Source organism: Ilyonectria robusta (genome assembly GCF_021365365.1).
Source record: "Ilyonectria robusta strain PMI_751 chromosome Unknown BGZ61scaffold_8, whole genome shotgun sequence".
Taxonomy (NCBI): domain Eukaryota; kingdom Fungi; phylum Ascomycota; class Sordariomycetes; order Hypocreales; family Nectriaceae; genus Ilyonectria; species Ilyonectria robusta.
In genome coordinates, this window is record NW_025764442.1 from 535,368 (window position 1) to 553,745 (window position 18,378).

At 54.8% G+C, this 18,378-nt stretch overlaps 9 protein-coding genes across 9 annotated transcripts; 5 read left to right on the forward strand and 4 right to left on the reverse strand.

Annotated features, from left to right (window-relative positions):
- Nucleotides 1-256: 256 nt before the first annotated feature.
- On the reverse strand, nt 257-1,603 carry BGZ61DRAFT_587562 (uncharacterized protein; the record flags this gene model as incomplete). Its single annotated transcript, XM_046256490.1, has 4 exons — nt 257-757; nt 949-1,126; nt 1,184-1,391; nt 1,525-1,603. The coding sequence occupies 4 exons, from the start codon at nt 1,601-1,603 to the stop codon at nt 257-259; spliced, it is 966 nt and encodes a 321-aa protein (XP_046105240.1).
- Nucleotides 1,604-1,914: 311 nt separating this feature from the next.
- BGZ61DRAFT_531544 (uncharacterized protein) lies at nt 1,915-4,947 on the reverse strand (the record flags this gene model as incomplete). The annotated part of the gene is made up of 4 exons (XM_046253722.1): nt 1,915-3,832; nt 3,884-4,307; nt 4,361-4,595; nt 4,777-4,947. The coding sequence occupies 4 exons, from the start codon at nt 4,945-4,947 to the stop codon at nt 1,915-1,917; spliced, it is 2,748 nt and encodes a 915-aa protein (XP_046105241.1).
- A 2,194-nt stretch (nt 4,948-7,141) lies between these two features.
- On the forward strand, nt 7,142-8,643 carry BGZ61DRAFT_449756 (globin-like protein). The gene has a single exon (XM_046245651.1). It carries the CDS (start codon nt 7,187-7,189, stop codon nt 8,450-8,452), a length of 1,266 nt encoding a protein of 421 aa, XP_046105242.1. The 5' UTR covers nt 7,142-7,186; the 3' UTR covers nt 8,453-8,643.
- A 520-nt stretch (nt 8,644-9,163) lies between these two features.
- On the reverse strand, nt 9,164-9,392 carry BGZ61DRAFT_449757 (uncharacterized protein). Its single transcript, XM_046245652.1, has one exon. It carries the CDS (start codon nt 9,340-9,342, stop codon nt 9,181-9,183), a length of 162 nt encoding a protein of 53 aa, XP_046105243.1. The 5' UTR covers nt 9,343-9,392; the 3' UTR covers nt 9,164-9,180.
- A 209-nt stretch (nt 9,393-9,601) lies between these two features.
- On the forward strand, nt 9,602-10,315 carry BGZ61DRAFT_587565 (uncharacterized protein; the record flags this gene model as incomplete). Its single annotated transcript, XM_046256491.1, has 1 exon — nt 9,602-10,315. One exon carries the CDS (start codon nt 9,602-9,604, stop codon nt 10,073-10,075), a length of 474 nt encoding a protein of 157 aa, XP_046105244.1. The 3' UTR covers nt 10,076-10,315.
- On the forward strand, nt 9,963-11,898 carry BGZ61DRAFT_587566 (uncharacterized protein). The gene is made up of 2 exons (XM_046256492.1): nt 9,963-10,534; nt 10,637-11,898. The coding sequence occupies exons 1-2, from the start codon at nt 10,213-10,215 to the stop codon at nt 11,758-11,760; spliced, it is 1,446 nt and encodes a 481-aa protein (XP_046105245.1). The 5' UTR covers nt 9,963-10,212; the 3' UTR covers nt 11,761-11,898.
- A 538-nt stretch (nt 11,899-12,436) lies between these two features.
- On the forward strand, nt 12,437-13,690 carry BGZ61DRAFT_219602 (uncharacterized protein). Its single transcript, XM_046238087.1, has 2 exons — nt 12,437-13,108; nt 13,165-13,690. Exons 1-2 carry the CDS (start codon nt 12,619-12,621, stop codon nt 13,452-13,454), a joined length of 780 nt encoding a protein of 259 aa, XP_046105246.1. The 5' UTR covers nt 12,437-12,618; the 3' UTR covers nt 13,455-13,690.
- Nucleotides 13,691-15,345: 1,655 nt separating this feature from the next.
- Nucleotides 15,346-16,369, forward strand: BGZ61DRAFT_219593 (uncharacterized protein). Its single transcript, XM_046238086.1, has one exon. The coding sequence runs from the start codon at nt 15,500-15,502 to the stop codon at nt 15,968-15,970; it is 471 nt and encodes a 156-aa protein (XP_046105247.1). The 5' UTR covers nt 15,346-15,499; the 3' UTR covers nt 15,971-16,369.
- A 512-nt stretch (nt 16,370-16,881) lies between these two features.
- On the reverse strand, nt 16,882-17,397 carry BGZ61DRAFT_477007 (uncharacterized protein; the record flags this gene model as incomplete). The annotated part of the gene is made up of 1 exon (XM_046248850.1): nt 16,882-17,397. The coding sequence occupies one exon, from the start codon at nt 17,395-17,397 to the stop codon at nt 16,882-16,884; it is 516 nt and encodes a 171-aa protein (XP_046105248.1).
- Between the last annotated feature and the right edge of the window lie 981 nt (nt 17,398-18,378).

Genomic DNA, 18,378 nt, shown 5'->3' on the forward strand with positions numbered 1-18,378 from the left:
CACAGTTAAGGGTCACAGGGTCGAGGGCCATCATACAAGACTCGAGTCAAGAAAGAAGATTCATTTTGGTATTCTTTTCCGGGGCCCTGTAGTAAAGAGTCATACACCGAGGTTTTTCTCGTGCTTCTTTTTCATCATCAGTCCTATTAACAGTCATGCCATCTCAACATTCGTACCATCGCACTTGCTATTAGCTGTGGCTTATCTACCGTTAGGTGTCGAACGTGAACCGACCGATGGCAAGATCTCAAGAGATCTACTTCTCCAAGACAGGAAGATCATCATCATCGTCGTCACTATCGCCCGCAGCAACAGAGGCACCAGAGCGCTTTGCAGGATGTTCATCCAAGTCCGAGTCCGAGCTTATAACAACTCCGCTTCGTCGGCTGAGACGAAGTCGCTTGGAACCAGAGCCCGACACAGCCAGCGCTCCACGAGTCGGAAAGTCGAAGGGACTCGAGCCCCGTCCTCGTCCCAAGGTGCCACGTCCTAAGGTTCCAGAGGTCGTCGCGCTTCCCAGCACGGCCGGTCTCCCCGACCGGCCACCAGAGGCAAAGAGAGTCGCAGAGGGCGAATAGGATGATCGGTCCGTAGCATCAACCGCGCTAGTAGTTGTAGAAACATGACGGGGCGTATGAGGTTCGACCGCGTTGTCGTTGTCGTTGTCCTTGCCCTTTCCCTTTAGCGACGACTTCTTCTGGCGTTCGGCGCCAGCCTTGTATTCTTTATTGAAGTGGAGATACATAATAACCTCAGACTTGTGAGTGAGCGAGGCGAGGATTTAGACGATGGGATGGTCCTGGGAACCTTCTGTCTCTTCGAGGATATAGACATCACGAAGGTGGACGAAGAAATCTATTGCTTTTGTAGCAGGGCTGGCGCGTTTGGTGACATAAGGAGTGTGCCCCTAGTATAGTACCTCTATTATCTTTTGTGAATGGTACTGACATCTTGAATCCAGAGTTGGTGGTATTTGTTGATAATATCTACATACTCTTTCAACTGGTTCCGGAACGCCAACTGCTTCTGGGAGCTATCCTCCATTTCAAGCTCTTCCTTGGCATCTTCTCCTTCCTCAGTGTTGACAGACCGTCGGGAGGTTACTGACTGGGACCGAGTGCGAGTACTGTACGATAGGTTAGACTTGAGTGGGTAGACAAGAGGATGAGAGGTATGATCTCACTCAGCTTGAGTTTGGATAGCCTGAAGAACCGCTGTCAGGGGCCGGGCAATGGTCCCAAGGTTGTTGTGAAGAGCTCGGTTATCTGCACTTAGGTAGGCGACATCTACATCCATCCAGTTCATTGACTGAAGGATATCAGTGTCGGGATCCGGGAGCTCTGGGGGCTCTCCCTGCTGGGATCCCTTCCTTCCTCGGGGCATAGTCAACACTAATAATCTTTGTTAGAATAATGATACCTAAGAGGTCCGGATCCAAAGAGGCATACCAAAGAGATCCGGATACCAGGAGAGATCCGGATCCTAGGAGGGATACCAAGAGCGATATCAATATGGGGTACATACGGGTACCCGAGAGGAGCGGGGAGCCTGTGATGTGGAAGGTGAAGGTGAAGGTGAAGGTGAAGCGGGAAGGGAGGTGCATGTCAAACGCGTTCACAATAGATGCCTAAGGTACCCAGCTGGCAGCTGGCAGCTGGCAGCAGGTGCTTGTGCAGCTCAACAGTTAGACCGCACATTTCAAGGCTAAGATCATTTCTCTGCACACAGATTATATTTTCGATGCCCATGTCACTGGAATGATTTAAGAAGAAAGATTTTTTGTTTCATTTTTAGGGTTCCTTTAAAAGTATCATGCACCAAGTATTATCTTGCGTTCCCTCGTTGCTCCAGTCGTACAAAAGTGCCCGCACCACACCAAACAGTCCCCAAGGGACCCGACAGCCTCGTATCTACTCAATCTTTCTTAGCAAGAAGCCGATGTTTCACCCACAGACCATCCTTCTCCCGGTTGCCTTCCGTACCAGGGAATGGTACTTTCTTGATCATGTGAGCCTGGTGCGGCGGAATGTCATCATAGCGCGTAGGGCCTGGTCCAGTTGGCACTGGCCCGATTGTGATTCCAGCCGCTTGATAGGGAGTGAGGGGGACTTTAGGCATTCGTGCTCGAGTCCGCCCAAGCCCATCGTCGTTATCCACATCATCCAGCTCGGTACCTGGTATCGGGCCGAGGCTGAGAACCCCCGCCATATGTTCTGGGATTTCGGAAGGGTGGTTGAACGAGCCGTAGAACAGACCGGGCTGTCCTGGAACGGGAATTGGAGCCTCAAGTTCGGCTTCATCAGTGAATCTGAAAGCAGGCTGGTCGAGGGCCAGGTTGCGTCGCGCACGAACCACTCGCTCTTGCTTCTCTTTCTCCTGAACAATTCTGTCACCTCTGAAGTCATCCCGGTTCCATCCAGCCTCTTCCTTTCGAGTTTCGTGGTTGGCGGATCTTTCCTCAAAATCCAAGCCCTCGGGTTTATTCTGCATCCGTCGCAGCCCTTTGGCAGTCGAATCGTTGATGTGGCGATTCAGTTGACTAAAGCCGGGGTAGTAGACAGGTTCCCACCCCTCGGGATGGACGAGGACGCAAAACTCGCAGACGAAGCCTGGGGCTTCATTATCGGCCTTGACCATCTCAGCGCGGCGCTGAAAGGCACCATAGTCCGTGTGGAACATGGAGTCCATGTGTCGTTTGATGTGGTTGGGAGCCCAGAGCTTTTGCTTCGCCTCTTGATCAACAGTGTCGTCGTCAACACATAGGGGGCAAAAGGCGCGCTGCTTGATGCTATACTCGTTGAGTGAGTTGTCGTAGAGTAGGTTCATCGTGTAGCGAACAGCTTCAAAATAGCCACCCTCCTCGTCGGTAGCATTTTGCGGCAGAAATGACTCTTCATCGACATTGACTGACCCTCCAGCTTCCATCTGGTCGTCAGCGTCGGCTTCTGCATCCTCAACGTCGGAGTGAATCTCTTCAAAATCCTCATCACACTGGACGTCACCAACTGAACCGGTTCCTAGGTCTGTTTCGGCAGCCTTCTTGGCCATCTCCAGAAGCTTCGTGTTGAACAGCGTCATTTTTTCCATGACCTCTTGCTTGCGTTCTTTCATCTCTTGAACAGTCATGGTGTCGCTTTGCTCCTGATGGGCTATCTCCATCAAGCTTTGCAGAGCACTTCTTCTGAGAACGCGTTCCCGATTCTTTCGCTCTCGAGTGGTACCCATCTCCCAGTATTTATCATCGGTCAAGATCAGCTTGCGAACAGCTGCATTGAGCGGGGCTCCGTAGATCTCAGACACTCTCTGGGGACCGAGCCGATTGAGGGCGAGGTAGTTGGCTTGCTCGTTCATTTCTTCCTGCTGTTCGGCAGGAGCGCCTTCGCCAAGAGCCGCGGCAGTCATATTGGTTGTTCGAAAGAGATCGAGGTAGTGCTGTTCCATGATTCGGGTATCTGGATCGTGGTTCATAATGGCCCGGGCACTGTCCGCTCCAAAGACCTCAGTGAAGTTGGTTGCAGCACGACGACGGATAGCATAAAAAGTAATGGGCTCTGGGTACCCAAGATTCTCACCTCGTCGCTGCAGATACTCTGAAAGAGCTATAACAGTAGCTGGCTGGTCAGGAATGACATCTAATCCACGAGGGGTACCTCGAAGAGCAATAGGTAAGTTTAAAAACTCATCCTTAAATCTGATGCGGCGAATATTGCCGTCCAAGAGCTCAGCGACCGACTCGATTCCGACGATAGCCTTACGACGGAGGGCTGCAACCAGAAGTCGATGAGGTAAAGACAAGACGAGGTTATTTGTCTGCGTCGGGGACTTGAGGAAACTGTAGTACTCATTAGTCAAGAAGGTATATAGAGATAAGGAAGCGACTCACAAGATAAGCTTCCGATTTTCAAGAGGCCTGCCGCTCTCTGCATAGCTAGAGTCACTGCCCTTCAGGTTGCGGATAGTAACCTCACAATCAAACACTCCAGGCTTATCTCCTCGAGTGATCTTAATGTCCTTCCACGCAAGATAGGGTGTGTTGTGATGGTCGTATATCTCAGCCTTATTAACTTGCTGAACGCCGATGGATCCAGGTCGCAGTGCACATTGTCTGCCAAGGAGCCACGCAATATGCATTCCTTCGGCCAACTCGATGCAGGGGGTAGAAGCTATATCCGTGTCGATAAGCTGCAGCAACTCCGCTACTCCAAGCTGTGCCTTGGGCTTCTCAGTGCGCTGGCCCATTCTCGTCTTCAGATACTTCTTCATAACTTGCGTGATAAGATTGAAGACTTGGGCAGAATGAGGAGGTGCTTAAATTTATGTCAGCTTCACCTTGGGTTCCATTAGACAATCGCCTACTGACCTTGTCCAAGTTCCGAGTAGGTTCGCTTGATCCAAAACCACATGTGCTGGCGGTAGGACATCAGGGTACTGTAACCGATCACATCGTCTGCCTTGGATCTAGGAGCCGCTTTCCAAAGAGCAACGCCGACGAACACACGAATCTGTTTGAAGAGCTGCTGGTGGTCCTCGGGAAAGCACAGTTTCTTGGCGCGTTCATCATCGATGTCGATATCTTCGCCTTGGGCGTGAGTCGTCTGAGTTTAGCTGTTAGCTCTGGAGATGGGAACCTAATCATACTGGATCTCGGACCGAGGAAATATGGCCCACACGATGGAATCGGATCCATTAGCTATACGAGTGGTGTGAACAACGTACCTGGACAAATTTCTAATAGTTCCGAAGGACTCGGTCCTGCGCCTGCTGGGTGGTCTTCACATGCCAGCGGAAACTGAGGATATCCTGGGTTTCTTCATCCACCTTTTGGACAAGTTCCAGAAACTCGTCTATCTCGGAACCCATGTGGTGCATGCGGCTGAGCCAGTTAGTGAGACTCTCCCGGCGCGAGCTGCCAGGCCGGGTTGGTCGTGACATGGTACTAGGCGGCATGGTTCCTAGTTCAGGGCACGCCCAAAGGAAGTTTGAGGAAGAAGGCTGATGGTCTGTCCCAAGAAAGACCGGGATTCTAAGTAGGTTGACTTTGGAAGAATTCTTATCAAGGGTTTAGCATTGGAATTTTTACTTTAGGGTGGACTGACCGTGCGTATTTGGGCAAAAACGTGCGTTGCTGCTAGCTGTCAGCTGTCAGCAGCCGGCTACCTAAAGTGGGGTTCCACAAGTCTTGCAACAGCCCCCTCGCACCACCACCCTGACCGGAATACACATAATAAAGATACCAATTCCACAAGCTACAGACTAGCTACAATAAAGTAACTACATTTTTGGAACCCCTAGAGGCGTGGCTTTAATATTTTGTATACCAACCCCTGGCCTTGGGGCAGGCCTCAACCCTCCGCGGCATTGACTCTATTAGGCCCCGAATAAAGTCCTGGGGGATAGCTTTCTATGTTGCTTCCAAGTACACTTTAAATTTCGCGATATCGGCTGTATTTTTCTTTAATTTTACGACCTAAGGGAATTTTCTATAGAGATCTCTCTTTAATCTAGTTTATTGAGTGAGGGAGTGAGCAGAGGACACTAAGAACACACAACCCGCCCAGAAACAGAGCTGTGATGACTGCGATAGTGTTGTGTCGGAAGGGTCGGAAAGGGTCAGGTTTGGGGTCCGGATAAATCGGGTAGCTGGGCAAAGTAGATAGCTTTTTCAGCTGATACCGTTTGATCAAATGGATCTTTAATAGGTCACCAAAGGATAGGTCAAAAGACTGTCAATTGAAAAAGATGAGATGCTAGGAGGATGATGCTTGTGTTGCTCCTCTGGAAGGTCCTGTCCGAGACCTTCCCAATTTATGGCCCCAGTAGGTCTGGCTACCGGTCCTACCCGATGCAGCACTTCCTGTTGAAGGAACCCACCAATCCTAGCCCTAGTGGCTGCAAGCATCCGATCAGATGACCTTTATCCCCAAAGACCGGAAAGCCCCGACTCACTATATAGATAGATAAAAAAAATAATGATCAAACGGGAATAAAAAAAAATACAGAGAAAAAAATAAACGACCACGCCAGGAGTCGAACCTAATGAAGAATATCAGCTAGTGCTCAAGCAGAGCATTAATGGAGAGGTGGGAACGAACCTGGAATCTCTAGAGAATTGGTGAAATCGGTGAACCGAAATCTAGCGCCTTAGCCATTAGGCCACGCGGCCGATGGGAGATGTTGAGGTTATTCTTTGAGATGAACCTCCGTTCCACGGGGTTCGCCCACCATTGGGTCCCAACACTCCAAAATCTGAGTCCCAATTGGCCATTCGCCGCGTATTCGCTATGCGTGTTCCGCGGCATCTCACTCTCCCGGATCCTCCGCTCCGCCGTTCCCCACTGACAGCATGAAAAATCCTCCACCCGGTGGCCCAGAGCAGAACTAAACATCTCCGACAGTATGGCTTATGAATTCCTGAGCCCCGATTCGCCCCAGCGCTCCGTATTTCACCTTTGCCCCTGTTGGCCATGTGAGCCTGAAAACCCGGCACCTAGGGCCGTCCCTCTAGTTCCGAGCAATCCTCTGTGTCCCGGCTTGGTCCGAGTCTCGTAGTGGCAACGTCAGCCCACTGTGTGTCAAGCAAACCCTGGTTCCTGGCCCGTGGCTGACTCCAAATAGACCGTGTTCCTGGCATTTCCGCTTCTCCGCACGCTCTCTGCGTTTATCTGTTCAATTGCCTGTTTAGGCGAATCTCTTGGTGCTTGTTTGCTGAACCCCCGTCCAGGAGGAAAATGATGCAGATTATGTTGCAGTTTTGGCAACAACGTCAACCACAACCCGGGAAATTGAAGACGGCATCCAATTCCCGTCGGTCTGACTCGCAACGCAACCGAGCTGCGCCTTAAGCACTGTAATACACAAGTCAGCCATGCGTTGCGGCTGACAAAGGCTGGGTCCCATATTGACTTCCCCGCGGAGATGTGTTGCCCAGACGTCAGGCCATCCACTTGGACCTTGGGCAACGACCCGTTCAAGCACACATCCCGCCGCGATGTTCGGAACGGCGAGCTAGGACATCGCCGCCATTGTGCAATGGCATGATGCTGGCAACTGCAGAATAGTGCGTAATGGTCTTTTGCCGGGCCTTGAGTGGTTCTCAGACGACGTATATAAGGACCGTGAATACCTCGTCGTCTAGAGAACAATCCACATCATCACCAGCACTATTTGCATCACAGATCTACTCAACATGTCTCTGACACAAGCCCAGATTGCCATTGTCAAGGCCACCGTGCCAATCCTCAAGGAACATGGCAAAACCATCACTACAACCTTCTACCGCAACATGATCCGCGAAAACCCCAGCCTCAAGAACTACTTCTCCCTGCGCGCCCAGCACACGGGAGAGCAGCCGGCCGCCCTCGCCAGGTCGGTCTTGGCCTACGCGCAGCACATTGACGACCTGCCCCGGCTCCAGCACGCCGTGGAGCGCATTGCCCAGAAGCACGTTTCGCTCTTCATCGAGCCCGCGCAGTACGACATCGTCGGCAAATACCTGGTCGCCGCGTTCGGCGAGATCCTCGGCCCCGCCCTGACCCCGGACATCAAGGAGGCGTGGATCGCCGCCTACGGCCAGCTTGCCGGCATCTTCATCAACCGCGAAAAGGTGCTGTACGAAGCCGCCGGCGACTGGCAGACCTGGCGCAAGTTCAAGATCGCCAAGAAGGAGGCCGAGAACGAGCGTGTCACCAGCTACTACCTCGAGCCTGTCGACGGGAAGCGTCTTCCCACGTTCCTCCCTGGCCAGTATGTCAGTGTCCAGCTCCCCATTCCGGAGCTGGACGGCCTCCTGCAGAGCCGACAGTTCAGCCTGAGCGAGGCGCCCCAGGACGGTGCCAACCACTACCGCGTGAGCGTCAAGCTCGAAGACACCATTGAGAATGCGCCAGCTGAAGACATCGCCTCGGGCAAGGTCTACGGCCTCATCTCCAACATGCTGTACAGACGGTACAACGTCGGCGACGTCGTCGAGCTCAGCCCGCCCGCCGGCGAGTTCTTCGTCGACCCGGCCAACACGGAGGCCGCCACCAAGCCGCTGGTCCTCCTCTCGGCCGGCGTCGGCGCCACTCCGCTCGTCTCCATCCAGGACGCCGTGCTCAAGTCGGCGACGGGCTCGCGGCCCATTACGTGGATCCACGGCGCCCAGCACTCGGGCTCGTCGTGCTTTGCGCCGCACGTCCGGGAGACGGCCGCGCAACACAGCAACGTCCGCGCCAAGATCTTCCTGTCGCAACTCCGCGACGGCGACGTTGCCGGCAAGGACTACGACTTTACCGGCCGCATCAACCTGGAGACGCTCGAGAAGGAGGACCTGCTGCACCTCGGCGACAGCACCGCCGAGTACTACGTGTGCGGGCCCGAGGACTGGATGGTCGATGTGCGGGCGTGGCTCGAGGGCCGCGGCGTTCCCTGGGATCGCCAGCACCTGGAGCTGTTCAAGACTGGCGATGTTTAGAGGGAGAGGACTATAGGCGAAAAGCGGATGTTTGCGCTTGTGTATATTACCCTGCGGGCCGTTGATGGCTGTTTGCATTGGGGGCGTTTGGCATCATCGGAATTGCTTGAGCTATGAATGCATGCGAGCATAGAATCAAGCGGACTATCTTAGATACCACCCTGCTCCAATAGAGAGTTCTTTATGATTGATTGATTGCATTATCAACGTGAGTTGTCTGTCATGTTACCAACGGGTACGTAGACACCAAGGAATAAGGGCTTCCCTTCGCCCAAGGGGTTCGCCCTCAACGAATCAACGCTGATGAAGCTCTGTGCTTTGTTGAACAGGACCTAATTAAGGTATATTCTCGTTTCTACCAATTTGATGCAACACTAAGAAATAATGGGTACGCCACCATCAATGTCTCAACGCCTTCTCGCTTACAACAACGCCACTCCGAGCCCTCAGCCAGTGTTGACTCAAAGGCATGTCCACAAGGCTACGTGCAAGCCGGCGGTGATGAAAAGGGCATTGGCTCATGTGCATGTTGTAACCAGTGCACAAAACTACAACGCCCTCACATGATACATGATACGGTTGCCTTCTGCACAGACGATGGATCACCAAGCCCTATTGCAAGTCTCTCGCAATTATAACCGGTCCTAAGGGTGCGGTCATGTCGCATACAGCCGGGATCGGTGTCTTAAACCTGCATGGCAGTTCAAGATTCGACACAGCTCGAATCATTACAGACCTCGCATGCACTTCATTCTCCGATAACCCACATCATCCCGGCTTCCAATCGCTCGCTGCATACGGGACGGGTAGTCAACCTCTGCGCCAAATACGCGAAACACCAACCAATCAGCCCCAGCCAACTTGACGGCTTTATAACCATCCCGACACATTTCGGACAGAATTAGACCCAAACTACGGTGAAGAAGCCCTGGAGCGAGTCATGTCTCGGCTTCACAGTCTTCCAGCCCCTCAGCTCTGTTTTATACGGAGTAGGCTCCAAGGCGGCCCTGGGGTAGTACAGCGTCTGCTCGAGTCTGTTCGTGTTGCACATGGCGTCAAGTCGGGCAACTTGAGAAAATGACGAGCCGCCACCGCTTCTTGAAGCCCCCAGGTTATTTATGTGTGGTGATTAAACGTAAGACACCCGTTATGGCCGACCAAGTCAGTGTGTTGGACCAACTCGGTCCAGACTTTGAACTGATCATATCGAGTGTTCAACTATTCGTAGAGAAAAGCTATCGAAACCTGCGACTTCTAGGACAGTGTCATCTACAACGTGAAAGCCCTAGCCAACACGTGCTTATCGATGCCGATCCCTTGGACTGGGTCGCGGCTCCCATAACCACCCAGGTCTCACCCTGTGGATGCGGACCAGATCCGAACCGCCTCGTTCAGGGATACGTGCAGCACGAGGCCTGCTTAGGCGAGGCCTTGCAGGAAGATACTCGCTCCAGTCGGACTCAGGGAATAGGAGAGCCCATGGTTGATGTCTCACCGCAATGCAAGATCCCTCGAGGTGATGGTGATGAGCGTGCAGAATCGGGAGCGCGCAAGCCCTCGGCCAGGGTCGTCCGCGCCCCTTCGATGCATGCCCTTCGCCTACCATACGAACCCAGCAAGTGAGCTGGACGCAAATGTCTCAAGCATCAACAATAGCAGGTTCCGCCACGCGCAGAAAGCGAGCATCTGTCTCTGCCCGTTCGGCGTCGACTTCTTAAACCTTCTCCCATGTCTCCCCTCTCCCGCCCTTCCCCGAACCGATGGCTATGACCATGGCCGAGACCGTGATCCGCAAGGCCTGCGATCGCTGTCACGCACAGAAGCTCAGTTGCAAGCGCTACAACGACGAGACGTGCGAGCGTTGTCTCCGGCTCAAGACGGAGTGCAAGTCGAGTCCTTCTCTCCGGTACAGGAAGCAGCAGCAGCAACAGCAGCAGCAACAGCAGCAGCAACAGCAGCAGCAACAACAAACTCAACATCATCACCAACAACTTCCCGTCTCTGAATCAGCCTCCAGCGGGTGCCGCTCTCCGAAGCGACGGCGGACCGACAGCGATCCCAGCCTTGTCTCACCCGACGCGGGTAAGTGCCTCCTTAACCCAGGCCCGAGAGAGCCCATGTCTTGAGCGTCTTGGCCACGGACTCACCGTGTTGCCGAAGCACTGCCAATAGTACCCCATTCAGGCGGCCTGGAGTCTAAGAGTCACCTGGTCACACCCGATCCTGCTCTGGAAATCGGCGACTTCAACTTCACCTTTGACCAGCTGGGGCTATTCGCTCCCAACCAGCCTGAGTATTTATCTCATCCCGGGCTCCCGAGCAGCGTCCCCCAACTCAGCCTCCATCACCAACCTCTTCAACCCCTTCAACCTCTTCAACCTCCTCCTCCTCCTCCTCTTTCTTCTCTTCCTCCTCCCGTCAGTGTCTTTGCCGACTCTCCCTGGGACCCGCAGCCGACCTCGTCCGCCGACGCCTACCCACCGGTCGCACCAGGGCCTCTGCTGCCACCATCAGACGGATCCCTTGCCCACCAGGCTGTGGCCCTCCAAGGACCCTTAAGGAGAATAGGTTGTGCACCTGCGCACGACAGCCCTGACAAGCGCCCACGCACCCGGACGAAACAACGCCCGAGGCAGATCCAACTGTCCGACCGTGTCGAGGCTGCACCGTTGATCAGGGAACCACCCACGATTCACTGGATGGCGCAGTTGTCCGACATCAACGCCCAGATTCTGGACCTCTCGTCGGCCTTGCCTTCGTCACTGGAGACGGCTCGCAATGGGCCCTCTCTGGGAATGCCAACCGATGAGAGGTTCAAGAATAGTGGGTTTCCCATTGACGACATGTTCCAGTTGACACGGAAAGTCGCCGACATTCTCGAAAAGCCGCCCTCCGAGGCGACCGAAACCATCGACGACTCGGATCCAGGCAACTCCATGTTCATCCTATCGACTTACACGCGGCTCTTGGACATGTATCAGAAGGTCTTCACCCTGGTCCAGTCCGAGTTGTCCAGGACGGGCTCGGACGCCGTGTTTCGGTTCTGGAAGCTCCCCGATGTGACGGTTGGGTCATTTGCAGTTGAGTCGTCTCCGTTTCTGCAAATGTCCCTGACCATCCAAGTCGCCGAGGAGTTTCTCTCGCGCCTGCGGAGCTCGACTGCGCGGTGGTGTGGAGGTGGAGGTAGTGCGTCCATGTTTGCGAGTGTCGTCGATATTTCGTACCAGGCGTTCAGGGACCAGGAGCTTGCACTGGCAAAGCATCTGGTGGAGTTGCGAAGCGAAATCGAGGGCTTGTTGGATGTCTAGGAATCTTGGCTAGCTCTAGCAGTTATTGATGGTCAAGTGTTGGTAAACACTTGCTCTTGAGCGCCACGGTCCCAATAACTATCCTTAATGTAGCCATTTCAAATCACGATGGCACCACAAAGCCAGATTCTAGTTGAGGACTAATATGTTATTTGCATGTCGTTTTCGTTTGAGTATCTTCTTTATAATTGGGTTTCAGCCCTAGCCATTTAATTCAGGTGGAGGGTAGAGGGAAAGCAAACTTCAGGCTTTTCTACGTGAAGAAGTGCGAATGAGCGCCTTCGTGACGCTGTCGCCATACCTCTTCAGCTGCTACACACGGCAGTTACCAGGGAAGTCAGGTGCATGCCAGAGGCCCGTTAGGAATGGATCGAGGCCTCTGTCGCACCAAACCAGGGACTCATCTGACCTAGCTATGTGGCCCACCCACAACATTCCGCAACCTCCAACAAATGGAGGCAACTATGTCAAGGAGCAAAAACTGGGTACACAGCCACGGGAGATCCAATAATCTTCCAAGCCAGAGGGTTGAAGATGCTCCACTGGTTCTAATTCAGCGAGCATTACGATCTCCCTCGCAACGCCACCTGGTCGAGAACCTGTTCGATTCAGGGCTGGCAGGAAACGGCACAAGTGCTAAGAAAGGGGCTCATCCGTAGTATATGTAATAAGGACGGGCAGAACTCTCGATCTGAAGCTGTAGAAGCTCCCCAGTATTTCGCAGCGACGTCTTGTAGGGCTATCATGAGATTCTCAGTCATCGCCACGGCTCTGGCCGCTTTCGCCACCAGCTCGACATTGGCGACAGACCGTACCTACCTCTTCACTTTGTCCGTTCCCTGACAATCTCCCATCCCAATGCTAACTTTGAACAGCGGTGACTCGTACACCAGGACATTGTGGAAAATCAACGGCCCTGTGCCATCGGAGCAGAATCCAATTGGCAACCCACCCCTACCCGGGGGAACCTCCTCCGGCGGCAAGAACTGGGTCGGCCTTTTGGTGACCAAGTTCAACGTCTCATCCGTCTTCTTGTACAACTTTGCCTCCAGTGGTGCGCCTATCGACAAGACGCTGTTGGCGCCCCAGCCTCTCTTAAGCGACAGGGTGGACTTCGTGAACCAGGTACAGCTGTTCAACAAGACTCTCTCCGCTGCGCCGAGCTGGGCTCCGTGGACAGCTCAGAATTCCATTGCTGCAATGTGGCTGAACGTCAAAGACCTCAGGGACACACTTGATTATCCCAATACACCCGATATATCCAAACGTGTGATGAAGCGGTACATGGAGCAAGTCGAAAGGTTGTACGCCATGGGAGTCCGAAACTTCATCTTCCTGACAGCCCCGCGTGAGTCTTGTTGTTTCCATCATTGGACCCGGGACATACACTGACAAATAAATCAGCGTTCTACCTGACGCCTCTCTTTTTCGGACTGAACGCCTCATCCTACAACAAGCTCGTCTCTGCAACCGATAACTTCAACTCGCAACTTTTAGGAAGCGTTGCAGCTTTCGCAAGCTCGCACCCAGATGCCACTGTCCGGACGATTGACACTCTGCCCGCGTTCCTGGCGGCATTTCAAAATCCGACCAAATTCGGAGCGCCGAACTCGGCATGCGTTCACCTCAATGGCAGATCCTGCGTACGTTTTTGTTCACCTCTCTGGTTCCATGCCTCTTTGAGAAGCCGTTGAAACTAACATGTAGCAGCTGTGGCGTGACTACCTCCACCCGGGTTATTACATCCAACAGCTCGTGGCTGTTGATGTAGCAAAGACCTGGGGCTCAGGAGTCTTCAAATGCACCCAGGATATCTGCTCAAATACAGCCAAGCCCACCCCCATGCCTAAACGGACAGACTCGACGACGTTGAGTGTGAGCACCACCACAAAGTCCACGACTACGAATACATCCAACCCAACAACTACAGCCACGATGACGACAACAACTACATCCAACCCAACAACTACAACGACGACGACAACAACAACCACATCCAGTGCAACGACGACCACCAGCAACTGAAGCCAAATCCCAGGGCGTTCGTTCAGCGTCCAGAAGCAGAAGGAGAAAACTAGCAGGGGTCATGTCGGCATCGACGGAAACTCCGGAGTACCGGTGGCGTTGGGGCGTTGCACCGCTTCCACCTGGACGGTAGATGAATTTTAGGTTGACCCAGGACTCGGATTCCCTGGTTCATATCCACATAGTGCGGCCCTCAGGTGGAGGAAATCCGTGCCGTCGGGAAAACTACTACGCACCATCTTTTGGTGTGGCAAGTTTGATGCCCGACCCAAAAGCCGATGGGCGGCTAGCCCTGCCTCAATTTCCGAGCTCGGTCGTACAACGACTTGTAGATCATCAAACTCAATAATTCCAGGCAATACATACTTTCTACCCCCCTCCCTCATCCACCTTGTGTTACACAAGAAGAAGCCGCAAGCGACGGTCGTAAGTTTTCTGCTATGTCCACCGGTTAAAGTCAGAAGACGGCGGCAAAGGCACGTCCCTGCTGGCTGGGTTGACCGGGTTGACTGGGCTGCCAGGACCAGGCGCCTTCCCTGGCAGGAGATCCCCATCGTAGTGGGAGCAATTAGGAGACGAGATAACTTTACGAATTTCTCCCCTGACGGTACCTACCAGATCATGTTGTCTCGCCATTCCAGCAGGACGGTTCCCCGATCCCCCCCTAGCGGAGGGAGAGTTGCCGGTTCGCGAGACGGTTGCCCCAGGCCTTCCGCAATCCTTGAAGCTCAGCCTCGAGTTGAACGGAGGAGCGGAGGAGCAGGAGGGGATAACGCCGCGCACCCTCCAAGTATCTGGTGAAACGTTTAAAGACGTGCCTCGGACGCGTGCGGGGATCACGCCTCGAGAGGAGGGGTCCCGAGGCCGTCATGATGCTCGGGATGACGCTTAGCATAGTCCATATGCTGATCCCTCGGAATCATGGGCTTCTCACATCTGAAGCCAAACCTCTGACCCCCAGGGTCGAAAACACACGCCCCTATTCGACAGCAGCACCCCGACGTTGCACTTGGGACGCGTCACTCGGTTGTTTGTTGGGTTGGTCGATGCGGCTCACGCCTGTGTAATTGCTCGCGACATGTCGATTTCTGGCCCTGGAGGCAATCCCCAGAGCCCCGGGTCCCTCTGGATACGCCGGAGAAGGCCGTACCCACGGCGCACGCGAGATGGACGACTTCGAGTCTTCGACCGCTCTAGACGTGCAAGACGGGCCAGGTTGTTTCGCCGAAGCTTAGCCCAGGGCTCCAAGTTGGGATCATGCAGCGTAGAGCGGCCCCAGGATCCTTCAGACTGCCCCAGACCACCGCCGCCGCCGAGGAGGGCGAGCGATGCTGCCCAGCAAGGCCCAGCGATGCCCAGCAAGGCCCAGCAAGGCCTCCCCTTCTGGCTCTCTGGGCGCGACTAGCGACTATCAAACCCCGGACGCCCTTGGGCCAGACAGACAGGCAGCATCGAACCACAGGCCCCCAGAAATTGCTTCTTCGGTATCAAGGTTTCAATGGGCGCTCAACCATCCGCACGCCTTACCCGGACAGGTTCGAGTATTCGAGCTGCTGCCCTCTTTGGGCCATTTAAACGGTCCGCGTGCCCCGGGACCATCGCTCCGGCACCGTGGGAAACTCTATTGACGCTGCGTCTTGCGCGAGATACGCCCCTCGTCGATCCGATTCGAAGTTGGTGACACCAGCTGCGCGCGCTGCGTCCGGCCGGCACGATGCCAGGGCTGAGGTCGGAATCATCGGTCCAGCCATTGGATCACGGCCATTGGATTAGCCGTGTACCGTGCAATCTGGTGCAATCTGGACGAGGGTCCGTCGTCAAGAGCGGCAATGCAGACACCCGGCAGCAAGCGAGGAGATGCCGCCCCAGCGTCCACGGCAGTGTCTGGCAATTCTCTGGCAAATGGCCGTTCCCGCAGTACGTGCCTGCTCATTTCTCGCCAAGTCGCCGGGGTGGTTGGTTGCGAATCGCCGTGTGGAGAGAGGAATCGCGAATCCGAGCTGACGGGTCTTCAGCTGCTGGTCGAGCGGAATCCGAACGCCTGGCCCTGCGCTTCCCGTCCGCGCTTGGAGCGGCACTTGGATGTACTGGACGTACGGTGCGGAACGAGCAAGAAAACTCTGAAGTCTGGGGTATGCCGATGGGCGGCATGCGGCCTCCGCCGTCTCAATATGGCCCTGCGTGAATTGCAGTCTCTCCAGCTGCATGCTGCAGACTCGCATACTCCAGGCGCTGTGTGGGTTTAGTCTGGCTGTCAAAGAGCGGTCTGCATCAACTAGCCTAGTGCCCGTCTGCTGTCAAACCCTCGCCAAGCATTATCAGATAAAAAACAGACGTGCTGGAGGCCTATTCTCTGACGCTTCGGCCGCGTTGCTGCAGCTATCCCTATCGGCATCGGGGCTATAGGGTAGTATGGCGACGGTTCCCATCTCGTGAAACCAGACCCCCCCCGGTCCTCGTTACCACGCAGTAACTTTCGGCCAACCTTCTATTCATCTTCTCTCACTTGTTGTCTCCTCCCAGCCGATCGTGTCTCGGAGCTTAGTCGATGGCTTGCCTGCTAGGGCCGACCGTGCCCCGGTTCGTGGCGGCTTCAAGTTGACACTAGCATCCTGATCTCCCATGTCCCCCCATGGGAGGCATGGGAGGACGAGGCATCGGGACGGGCTCCTCGTGGGTTCGGAGCGGTGTCAAAAGCAATGTTTCCAAATGAGTTCCCACGAACCCCCTGGTCCGTGGGGACGGTGGATTTATGCACAGCCAACTGTAAGTCGGTAACCACATCACCCTCCGACTCCAGCAAGAGAACGGCTCCACTGAGAGAGGCAATGTAATGCGTACCGTTGCTGAGCTCAAAGTTGAAACTGACAGAGCCGGCAGCTGGATTTGCTGGATGGGTACTTGCCGAAGCACCGCCGCGGCAACCGAGAAAGAAGCCTGCAGCGTCGGTACATTATGCATGCTCTTTGCCAACCTCTTACAGTAAGGGTGCAAATCCCCCTAGCCTTGCCGACCGCCTACAGCGTGGCTTGCACTCCCTACAGGGCCCTACAGGGCGCTCTGCACAATCAATTCGACGCTGGGGGTCCTAGACCTCTACCTGAAGCCATTCTCGCGCCTTGACTGCAAGGCGTGCGGATAAGGGCAGGACGAGCCCGGCACAGCGTCGGCGTGGAGTCGGCAGACTTTGCGGGAAGCGACGTTTTGGGTCCTTCGTCTAGGGGAAACGGTCTGGGAGCCCCGTCTGATAAGTGATAGATTCAGTAGGTTCAGACCAGGGCTCAAATACACGTTTGCAAAGGGTCCTAAGGGTAGTGGAAGGGATCCAAAGCATCGGCCAGGGCCATGATGCCAGAAGCAGAACATCCCGAGGCCCGAGCCCTCGTCCTGGGAACGCCAGGACACGAAGCTGGGACGCCGGTGATTGGCTACGAGTGCGCCAAGGGCGGGTCGTGCTGGCCTAGACTGGGTAGGTGTGACCTTGGGTGACCCTTGGCTTTCGGTGACCCTTGAAGTCGATGATTGTGACACTCCAAGGTGGGCAAGGTGGGCAAGGTGGCCAACAAGGTAGCCAAAGCCGGACAAGGTGGACAAGGTGGACAAGGTGGACATGAGCTAGACTCTCGGTGGGAGAAAGACGTAATGACATGGCTTCGAGTTGCGACGCCGATGACAGGACCATAATTAGAGATGTTTGATGAAGGAGCGCCGTCGCCTGCTTTGATGTCATCGGCCGGCCCGCGCCCGAAGGGGGAGGTCGAATAAAGCAACCCAAAGCCAGCGTTTGGCGTCTCCAGCCTCTGCACTAGGACTCCGCCGGGCTCAGATGGCTTGCTCGGGGGAGTTTGCCGCTGTTACGCCTCTGCGTACTATGTAGATTGAAGAAAAGGCGGAAAAGGGCAGCTGGGCTTCTAATCTCGTTCCAAAGCGCCCCCGTCTCCAATCAGCGGCGGGAAGCTGGCCGGCTCTGCTGCGTAGCACCACCGGCCACAACCCGCGTACTTGCGTAGCAGCACACCAAGAGGGCTGGTCCGCTGGACTTCGGGATTTTGCAGGGCTGATTGGGTAGCGGTGTGGTAGGGGTGCGATGACGGCGCGAGCGAGTGTGGGGATGGGGTGGAGGGGGAAATTATTCCAGAACACGCCCTCGGCGGCGGGTCGAGCCTCTAGCTCTTTTCTAGCCTCCCTTCTTTCCCCTGGATGTCAGATTCTTCCTCCTGTCTTTGGTGGCTCTGGTGGAGCAGTGGAAGTGGTCGGGGGCTGGGTTGGGTTGAGTGAATGAATAAATTAATGAATATCGCAGCAACGAGGAGGTCCCAGCCTGGTTACGTGATGATGCCAGATGGATGCGTAAACACCAACCAAGCCCGGACCAATGCTGAAGAGAGGAGGATACGTAGTATGTCGGGGCAGAAGCTGGAGCCCATTGGTGGAATGCGTATCCTGACCCGCAGGCGGACCCGGGTCAAAACCGTCCAGCCATGTCGATGCATCTTCACCGGTTCCTGCATTGGGAAAGCGACGTGGCTGCGACGGCCGAATCGAATGGACGCCTGCGGGCTCAGTGCAGCAAAATGTCAGTCATTCTTTCGC